The 11,134-nt window shown below is 40.9% G+C and overlaps 1 protein-coding gene across 1 annotated transcript; it reads right to left on the bottom strand.

Annotated features, from left to right (window-relative positions):
- Window positions 1–3,345: 3,345 nt before the first annotated feature.
- On the bottom strand, window positions 3,346–5,711 carry LOC134535719 (pseudouridylate synthase 7 homolog). Its single transcript, XM_063374927.1, has one exon. The coding sequence runs from the start codon at window positions 5,634–5,636 to the stop codon at window positions 3,750–3,752; it is 1,887 nt and encodes a 628-aa protein (XP_063230997.1). The 5' UTR covers window positions 5,637–5,711; the 3' UTR covers window positions 3,346–3,749.
- Window positions 5,712–11,134: the final 5,423 nt, after the last annotated feature.

Consider the following 11,134-nt stretch of genomic DNA (forward strand, 5'->3'; position numbering starts at 1 on the left):
GATTTTCATTATTGTGTCCATTAATCAAAAACTTACTGTACACATGTATGTACAGTAAGGTCACAAACATAGGGTGTGGGTTCAACACAACAAAATATGTTGAAAACATATGTAGGTAAAACTTATGGTTTATTGTGTTCCCAAGGCTGGAATAGGTTTTTGAATTTGGGTCCCAAACACAATTTTAGTGAAAAAAAAATAGAGAAAATATTTAAGCTGGAACATTGAGCATATGGATTATGTTTTACTGAAACACATTCTACAATTGTCAGGAATGTTGTCATTGTCGCAAAATACTGTTGCAGTTGCATGACAAGACAAGGTCAATAATTCCCTGTCACATCTGTACAGCCCCAGTCTTACACAAATGTAACTTGCTATAGTGTTGCAGTGGTTGGTTTTAATGTTTTGTACCTACTATCTTGGTTTGAAAATTAAATTATAGTCTCAGTACAAGTCTTACAATATGCTTGGTTCTAAACCTATGACATTATTTATGGGTCTTAAATGCATTTTTGCTTTAGTTTTTATGAATAAAATAAGTTTTAACTGGATCTTTCGGGTATTTTATTTAGGTTTTAGAATTACTTGTAAAATGGTTAATTTAATAAGCTCAAGCAATATAAAACAATATTATTTAATACACACTTGAACTGGAAAATAATTAAGGTGGAAAACAGTGTTACCCCATTTAACGTACTGACATTTAAAGGTTTGCCTTTTTGCAAACAGTCTCGGCTACGCTGTATTCCTACGTATCTGTGGAGAACCACAGGATCATGTAGCTAGTATCAAGTAAACAGTAGGACGAATATAACAATCAGGGCAATCTCTTGTGTAAAACAGCCTTAGCACAAATTAATAACTATATATAGATTACATGTAATATTTACAATAATTTTAAACCATCCTTAACCCAAAGATATTTTTCACATGTGGCTACCCTAAATTAACCTATAATTAAAATCATTATTACTGAAAAACAACTAGTTCAAATAAAACGTGCTTTTACACAATGATAAGAAAAAAAAGGAACTGAATAAAATAAAACGACCTTTCTTATGGTATGAAGGTACCATGACCTAACCACTCATTAAAACTGTTAACTACTTGGAGAATTATAATGCCCTCTTAGAAAATGATTTAAAAACATGTTAGGAAATGGAAAAAATCATTATGAATTTCTGATAATTTTTTTTTCATAAAGTGCCGTTCCTTCAGAATTATATCCTAACCTATAAAATCAAGTCTAAAAGTAAAATACACAACATCTACGGTATTCATTTGCCAGTTTCTTCTGTAATGTATTTGAAATAAATTTTCTGTTACTTTTGTGAAATAATTTCCTTAACTTCCTTTCAGTTGGATTGAAACGTCTCGCCACCACAAAGCTGGTACCATCACATTCTGTATGGCGCAGTTTCGTGTTATGACCACTTGGACAGTTCTCATAACATGAGCAGGCTTATGGAATAAGATTCCGGCAAGAGCTCTGAATAACTCCACAGGACGTTGTTACAAGGTCAGTTTGTAGTATAGCAACTTCTGCGGAAAAAAAAACCCAACAATCTTCAAAATATATACTTTTTTAAGTTTTATTTGTTCTGTGGTAGTTATTTTGAGAAAGGACACCAAGTTGTTACATCAAAATTAGGTGAATAACATTTATAGGTAACTGATGGATGTCGCAGATTTTTAGAACGAAAAGCAAAAGAAAATTGAAAAACACGGTTTTCACAACCTATAGTCCATAAATTTGCTTCGAAGGGATGATATTGTAATTCCTACTAGTTTGTGAAAAAAATTAAAATTTTATATCTTACATTACAATACCTGTGTTCTTACGCTGAAGCTACCATTCATTGTTTACCTGCGATAGATAGGAATATATGTTTTCCATATACTATTGATGTTCCTGAAAGGAAGGCTTATTCCTACTGGTTTGTGAAACAATAGAGTTTACAGCTTACATTACAATACCAGCGTATTCACGAATCACCAATATTTATTGTTTACTAGTGTGGGTTTTTAAAATTTCTTTTTGAGAACTTAAGTCAATGTAGGTGTTGTAATAATGAAATTAATTTAAATAACAACTGTATTGCAATCGTAAGGAATTTTTAATGCTTATATTTCATGTTTGTTGTTTAATTAGAATAAGTATGAAATTGTATTACGAAATGTTTATTTTTTAAATAACATTTAAAGTACGTACTGTTTTGAGTCACGTAGTAACGAATGAGTCTAATGGGAGACAAATATTTTAATTGAATTAAGTCGTTAATTTTCTGTGAGGAATATGTGCTGTGCACTGAAGTAGCTGACACATTGATTGTATTTTGCAGTCTTTCCAGGGAATTCTTTGATTACAGCCGTCGTATAACGGCTGGTGTTTCACGTATCGCAGTTTATCGCATGATCCTGTGGTACATGATGCTTGCTCTTTTAGTTCAGTACGTCAAAAGATCTTGCACATAAAAGAAATTCCGAAATAATAAAGAATTATGATTGTAGGTTAAAAAAATAATCCTTTTTATTTGACTTACGATCATAATTCATTATTAAATGACAATTTTTTTTAATGTACATAATCTTCCGACGTACTGAACCTAAACAGAAGCATCAGGATCCTGCTGAACAAAGAGATACACGATCATGGGTGAACAATGCCTGGTGGCGGCAGTGCGAAAACACAGGAATTGTAATCTTTAAACTCTAATTTGTCATGAAACGGTAGGAATTAAGAAACTATCCCTTCAAGGTAAATTTAGGGACGTGTGTAGTTTGTGAAAACCATGTTTTCCGATTTTTTTTCTTTCCATTTTAAAAAGCCGCGACATCCGAAATTACACATTTAAGTATGAAGTGTTGTATTAACATCAGTAAATACTTACCAAAATTTAAACTATGTGTAGGTATCTGTTCCGTTACTTCGTATGTCAATGTGATAATTTATTAATAGTGAAATTATTTTGTTTGTAACCTAACTAGTGTTTTGACAATTGCAACTATAGTCAGGTTAGTTTAGGTGGTCTGTGCAGTAACTTGGCCCCATCCTGATGGCATTGCAGACGCTGTTTCCACGAGCGAGAACTCTGCCTTTACTTCACACTGGCTGCAACCTGATCCTTAGGAAAATAATGCCCATTCACGTAGGTATTAACTTTTCCAAATAATTTAAATGTAATAAATTTTGTCTCCTGTCTCAAAATAACCACCACAAAAGTAAGTAGAACTTAAAAAAAAAAATTGATTTTGCAAATCCAAAACAGATACACATAAAAACACACAGTTAACATCATGGTTGTAATGATATACTCGCAGGAATACACACACACACATATATATAGGTATATATATAATGAATGCAATCACCTATAATCATATTTCTCAGAATACAATAAGAGATGCTCTTATCAGGGTATGTCTTAGTGTTGAAAGATGCCATTTGTGAAATTTTATTTTACTTTTTTACAAAAAGCCGCTACTCTAGAAATTGACCTGTTCCTAAGAACAGGCCTTACAAGTTGACTCGGGTAATCACAGAAAATTATCACTCGGAAGTAAAATATGCAGGAGGCAATTTTACATCAAAATATCCATGTAACATTACTAATGAGTCATCATAAAATATACCCTTAGAATTTATACAAGTTATCAACCTTAGACTTAAAAATTTGAACAAATAAAAAAACACACTTTACTTAGGTAATTTACAAGGTTACATATTCACAATCAATGGAAGTACATCACTCAGAATTGCTTGACTTAACTTTCTTTGCGAGCGACTGTTCAGAGTCACACTCTCTCTTGTCCTTCACTCTCGTGGCGTCACCATCAACACTCTCCTCCCGTGCGTCCCCTGCCCCCCGCCCTGCGTGCCGCGGAGACGTGTCCTGCCTCATGGCCTGCCTCAGCGCCATGGTCGCGTAGCACGACGACGGCAGCGCGAACTCCACGATGACCGCCGTGTGCTTGCCGTGCGCGGCGTCGCCGGGTGCTTCTGCCAGACGCAACTGCTCCAGGTCCGAGAGGATCAATGTGTCGTCTGGAGAGGAGTAGCGCAAAGTCTTCCACGACAGGTTTTCCGGATGTTTCACCAGGTGCCTGTAAGTGCCGGCGAGAGAATACGATTTTGCTTTTTGCCTCATGGTGGCAGATGTCAACCCATCTGCCTTCAAGAGTTCCTCGTACCACCGGGCGACCTCGTTTTCCGGGTACTTCACGCTGTACCCTGGTAGTGGAAGCACCACGTCGCTCATGCTAGCGTCTTTCACCGAGTCTTGCGTCAGCACGGAGACACGCAGTCCGTTCACTTCCGAGCATTCTTGCTCCACTTGCCCGGCTGGCTCACCGTCCGGTGCATCTGCACCGAGCTCCTGCTCCGAGTCCGCACATGTTCCATCTCCACGGTCCGCCAACACCAGGTCTCCCACTACTGGCTTCAAACCAAATTCTTTGATGCGCCGAGATACTATCTTATTCCAAACTAAACTCTGGTAGGAGTGTAGATAAAGCAACCTCAAGTTGCGTGGAATGAAGTTTAATGCACCCATTTTATCAGAACCATTTTTCATTAGACCTTGCAGCAGTTTTCCTTCTGGGGTGTTCTGCCCCTTTCCCAACTTCTCATACGCTGCTTCTGCATTTCTCGTCGCCTGCCAAGTTTTCCTTGCAGCTTTAACATCGAATCGAGTTTCATTCTCTCTCGGAGTTAATATTAAGTCGATGGCGTTGGCCCAATCTCCCAAAAGAAGAGCTCTGCCAATGAAATAAGTAGGAACCTCAAGTGTACTGCCAAAACGCTGCATCCCGTAGTAATTAATAAATCCATCTTGTTTCAATGAGTTTAAAGCCAATTCTAAGTCGTCTGCTGAACAGGAAACATTGCGAATAGCTATTCTGAAGTGGTTGCCTTTCAGATCACCTAGCCTCAGAGCTGACGTTCTAAATACGTAATTCCCCAGACTAATGCCATTCAAATATTTATTGATAGATGCCAGCCTGGCTGGCTCCACCTTTCTTACGCATAACATCTGTGATGTCTTAGCACGTCTGTCTTTCGTCCCAGCATAGGAAATGTTATTCGGTTTCATCTTCAGTTTGAAAGCAATTAAATTAACAACTTCCATTGTGTCTTTATTTTCTTTGTACATTACAAAATGGACAAAGTCACCTTTCCGCCGCGCGGGCCACACAGATCTCTTGTCGCTGTTGGGCTTGTTTGCTTTAGAAACAATCATAGTTTTCTTGCCCTCTTTCTCCTTAGTGTTACTCACTAGTTTAGACGGAAACTTTTTACGTATCATGTCGTGTATCTCTCTTCTTTCGTCTTTCGATTTATCAGTAACATCAATTGTTACGTCTGTGCCACCATGCATAGCAAGTTCAACAAGCTGCAATAAAACTTCTGGAGTAACAGCATCAATTTTGTACCCCACATCTGATGAATCCAGTATTTCATCTGGAATTGATTCGTCAGTTAACTTTATTATAGAGCCATCTAACCCAACTTCATTTACGTGGAAATCTGAAAAACGATGCTTAATTATACCTGAAAAACCTTTGTTGCAACCAATATACTGAGTAATTCCAACATCCGCTTCTAAAAGACATTTCTTGGGAGCATATGACATATTAATAACAGCAATGCTGTGAAAAAAAAAAACCTCAAAACAATAATAAACACACCATAAAAAAAATTCCTTGTCAAAGATTCCATGAAATAATTCAATACCAAACACTAGAAATCGCGCAAAGCACTATGCCTAGCGCTAATAGTGAGAGTTATTTAGTAACTACGTTTGATGACTTGTTACACTAGTGAATTTGAGTGTATATCGAGAAAATTATAGTACAATTAAATGGATTTTTATTTTTAACGCCTTGTTGACCAGTGAATTTATTTTTGAGTGCATAGTGACGTCGACCCAAGTGTCTCCCCGGCTCCTTCAGGCCGTTATGCCTCGCCAGCACCATCTCTTGCGTGTGTAGTGCGACGCAAGTGAAGGTGATGTGCAACGTTTTGTTTCCATACAGGATTCGACATATTATTTTATTGTAAAAATATTTTTGTTTTATGTTTTTTGTATATATTTTGCTCATTTTTTATTATAATTAATTTTGTATTGAAGGGTTATGTATTTGTGTAAGTTTTAATTGTTCACCGGGCGCCAAGGCCGTGGCTTCCGCCTGTGACTAATCAGCGTGTTCCGCGGGCTCACGGGGAGGGGAGAGACGCGGGCGCTCGGGCACGCCAGGTGAGTGGGAGGCAGTCGTGGACCCGGCACGAGAGACAACGGATGTGTTGGTGACGTCGCTCCGGGACGGTGAGGCTGAACGGGCGCGGTATTTGCAGGATCTCTAGACTTTTCTATGCTGAAGCGATTTCAGCTTTGCAGTCGAGTCTGTTACTTTGTCATTCAGTCGCGCGCTCTCATCTTGTCATTTTTGCTCAGGTGTGTTCTTCTCTTAATTTTCGCAAGTCGTGGTTTAATTTTGCAAACTGGACATTCGCCGTCGTGTTCTGTGCTTTTACATTTCTTCCCGGTCATTGTGGTGTACAGTCGGACAGACATCCTATTGTGCGCGGGTCTTAGAGAATTCTTTCCCTTACAGTGTGAGTAATACTCATCACGGGCGGGACGTCCCATATTTTCATTACCATATTAGTGCGCGGAACCGGGTTTCTCCCAATAAAGAAATTGTCACAGGCGGAAACGCAGCAGTCCCATGTAAAGTGTTCTTCTTCTTGAGGATAAAGAACCAGGAAACTTTATTCAAGTTGTTCTCATTTCAATTCTGGAGACTAAGTCCCTCGGCCACGCGGCCCGGACCTCCCTCTACCGAATCCTGAGTAGCCGGCAAGATGGAAGCATGTCAGGGACTAGTCGACCAGCCTACGACATAGTAAAGAAGCATTTATTATTTTGGTCTGTTTTGAACCTGCCTGTGTTCTTGTAGTGTATGTCACAATAAAAACCTGCAATAAAGTACCTTGGGATATCTTAAAATTTACAGAATGTACGGTAAAAGCTGACAAAAAATACGTAGAATGTGTGGCTCTTATAATTAACGAGTGCAAAAGTATGTACAATCGTTTTATTGGCCCATGAAAGTATGTGTTTGAAACCATTTTTCATTCAGTAATATTAACCTGTAAAATTATCAAACCTCAAAAAAATAATGAAGGCTATATATATTTTTACATAATCAATAGGCAAAACATAAACACCTCAAGGATAAATTGCCATCACCCGGCCTCTGTAGAAGGCCCAGGAAGTACCTGATGGGCGCTACAGACGTCGTGGTGCTGCTGTTGTCCAGGAGGGGGGGGGGGGGGCGCCAGGCTAGTGAGACACTAGGCCGTTGATGATGGGTTGCGGGTACTCTGTCCCCATGTGCTCCACCAGGTACGCCATTGGGAATCTACCCTGAAACTCCTTACTTGGCTATGAGGCAGCTCGGCCATGTGGAGGACGGAATGGTGCGGAATAACCGTAGACGACACAGTTTATATTAAATTGGCTTTTAATCCATGGACTTTTCCGTCTGGTATGCATGGGTACACTGTACTCCCTACACATACACTACGCGGTGGCAGAACTGCTACAAAAGCTGGGATAGTGCGCTATGTGGCGTCTGAGCCGTTGTATTATTTCACTAACACATGCTGATTACAAACCAAACACGACACTAACATAACACTGTGAAATTGCCGCGGCAGTCTCGCGGGGACGTGATAACTAGTTCGCTGGAGGCGGCCAGTGCCGAAAGTTAATTGTCTTAGGAGGGCTCAATGAGCGTGGTCCTAAATGCGATGCTACACTTACGTGAGGTTGTAGCCGGCAGGCATATGCGCAGCGATCTTAACGAAAACGAGTTGGTTGGAGTCAGCCAGTGCTGTAAATTGTGTGGTCCGCGACGCGGTGCGGAATCACCAAGGAAACGGTCGAGATAAGCCCGGGTCCGCGAAATACATGCCGAGTCTACATAAGCAGCAGTGAATTAAAAAGGTTTGGTTATTAAATCAAGTACAGAGTAAATGATCGGTGGAACAAAATTGAAGGCTGTTCACGGACACACGTCTTGACCTGGCGCGGAGTGGTTGGAGACTGCCGAACATGGCCGCCTTGCAAGGGAGGGAAACTTTCACCTCCTTTGTGAGTCGGCGCCAAAAACTTATATCAACTTAATTTGCTCTATTATAAGCTAAAAACACATTCCAGGTGTTCAATTAAAAGGTAGCACCTGGTAATTGGGTGCTTAAGGCTTGACGTCCCTCGGCCTGCGGTCCCTAAGTCTCTGTTGCGAATTGTCCTGAGACTCACCCTGATTTGCCCGCGTAGCTCCAGTCGGAGAGAAAGTGGAGTTCAGGCCAACGTGGCCGGGACCGTGAAACATGGGACCAGGAGGGAAATTTGTACAGGTAGAAGGAAATGTAGAAGTTTGCAAGGAGAAGATGTTGCTGTCCGTTTTCACGAGCTCCTTTATTCCGTTGAAAGCCCTATCGCAGACTGGCCGACGCGTTGCGGGACGAATGTCCTCCCTCGCCGCGACCCGGACTCTCGGAAATATACTGGAAACAACTGGAACACGACTCGATGTGACTGCGGAGGCAGTCCCGTGACGAAACGTATAGTTATGAAAGTTCAGACGTGCACAGCGTGCGTCTCGAGTGGAGCGAATTGCGAAGTGAAGAAGACGCGATCTTTTTAACGAGATTTATCACTGGAAATCCTGTCACAGCCTGGACGACCACGTCGGGAGACGGACGTTTCGTCCACGCTGCGACCCGGACTCCGTAGCGTGCTACTTCTCGCGGAGCGGAGCGAAGCAGGTCTGCTCCGTGCGGCAGCCTGATAGCAACTGACAACTCCGCCGCCAGCCCGCGCGGGCTGCGGAGGAGGGGAAGGGGAAACGGGCCGGCGTGGGAGGCTTGTGGTTCTACATGATAACATAGGCACTGAAAAATATATACAAAAATATTTAAATGCAAATTATTTAAGAAATTACGAAACATTATAAATTACTTTTAAAAGACGTAAACACAAGTTAAGAAAATTACAAAGTATTATAAAAATGTATTTTACAACAGGAAATACACTGACATGATAATTACAAGATAAAAGGAATTATTTACAAAACACGTATTCGTTTAAGGACGTTCCAGGGCGCACGCGGGTGCGTCCCTGATCGTAACCACCACACTACACTTCACTTAATGCAAGAGAGGACGCTGACGAGGCATAACGGCCTGAAGGAGCCGGGGAGACACTTGGGTCGACGTCACGCTTAACAACTGTTTTATAGTATTTAATTATTTGAATTGTGGCATCAAGTTGGCGACTGTAAATTTACTAAGTTATTGTCTCACTGTGAACTGTTTTAGTTGGATTTCTCCTAATCTGACTTAATCATTGTAATGGGCACTTTAATTAAGGCCAGTGGCCGCGGTGACTGGTAATGAGGTTCTTGTCTACTCCGTGCATGCGGTGCTCGCCCGGAGTAGCTACGACACACTTGTTTAATGCCTGTGAATTAATAATTGTGTCCTAATGTCTCTTTCCTTAATTGTTTTATGGGGTCGAGCCCCCGGGGTTTCATGCCCTGAAGTTTATTTGAGTCTAGTGGAGTCACGCCCGAGGCGCTTGCCTGACTCATTCCCGCTATGCTAGGGGTGCGCTCCAAAAATGGGATATGGTACTAGCAGTGTGGAGCACAGGCATCAAAATAACTGTTCATGACAAATATTAGGTATGTCTTGACGCTGACCGTCGGTGCTCCTGGTCACACAGGCCATTATGCCTCAGCCAGTGCGTGTGCGACGAACACGCCCGTGCGTATGGTTTAGTGAAATGAAGTGTGTTGGACGGCCCACACCACTGATGTGTTGATAGCCGCTCGCACGACTATCAACTTCAAAACCTGTTATCACTCGTCTGGGTATGGATGTATTCTTCTGTCTGAATGTAATGTTCACTTTGTGTAAAAGACATATGATAATGATTTTATATTCTGTAATTACAATTTAATAATGTAAGTTATGTTCATTGTGCGAACATGTCTAACTCTTGACCTGATTCATTTCGCGCCCTTTGTGCACTTCACATTCGAAAGTGACCCTGGGTGGTGCACGCCTCCTAGGAAACACAGCAGTCGCCCTCCGACCTGCGCACCACAGAGCCTTCACCTCCCCACCATAAGATCAACAGCATATTGTAAGTCTTTTCTAAAAAGTTTCATTTGCTCTGTTGCCAGCCTACTTCTAGTCGGCCAGACATCGCCAATCACTTCACTTATCACACTTGGATCATCCAGAACATGTTCTTGATTCATGTAATTTTATCCATTTCAAACAGCGCACTGGTGTTTCTCTATGGTGTCGATCGCGCCATGGAATCGGTGCATATTAGTAAGTTTACCTTGTGATTTGTATGTAATTAGCATTACCAGCCCACCAGGCATGTTTCTTCTTTTTTTAGTGCTTTATATGTTAATCTCTAGTAAACTTTACTGTATTTGTATTTAACCACCCATTGTGTGACTTGCGAACTTAACATCCAGCAACATCTTCCACGTCTCAGTGCGTCACATGTTAATCATTAGTAAACTTTTGTGTATTTGTTGGTTCCATGCATGTCGTGTGACTTCGTGGATTCAATATCCTGTAACATACACCATGTCTTAGCAATTCCGACATCAGAAATCATTTCTCTTCACAGTGATTTTTCGAACTACATTGGCAGTGTGGCCTTGTGAAGTGTGCTCGCCCTAGTTTGGGGACTTCACCTCTGGGAGTTTAATTCGGTAAATTAAGGCCCAGTCGCCAATGTGCCACTGCCTCCAGCCAGTTGGCCGATGCTGAACCATGATGACCCTTGTGCTCCACTCCACAACCACCCAGGAAGACAGTGGGACTGCATCAGTCTAAGAAGCTATGTGTATTACATAAAGTTTGGTCATCTGTTCCACACATACAAGATTTAACACTAATATTTCTCCGATATTATATAATTTTCTTATAGTCACAAAGAATTTTTTTCAGAAAATGTTGAAAACTTTGCAATGTAACTCACCTAATTATTTTGTTCATCTTGAAGAATCATTTGTATAGTTAAATAAAATATATAAT

Source organism: Bacillus rossius, chromosome 10 (genome assembly GCF_032445375.1).
Source record: "Bacillus rossius redtenbacheri isolate Brsri chromosome 10, Brsri_v3, whole genome shotgun sequence".
Lineage (NCBI taxonomy): Eukaryota > Metazoa > Arthropoda > Insecta > Phasmatodea > Bacillidae > Bacillus > Bacillus rossius.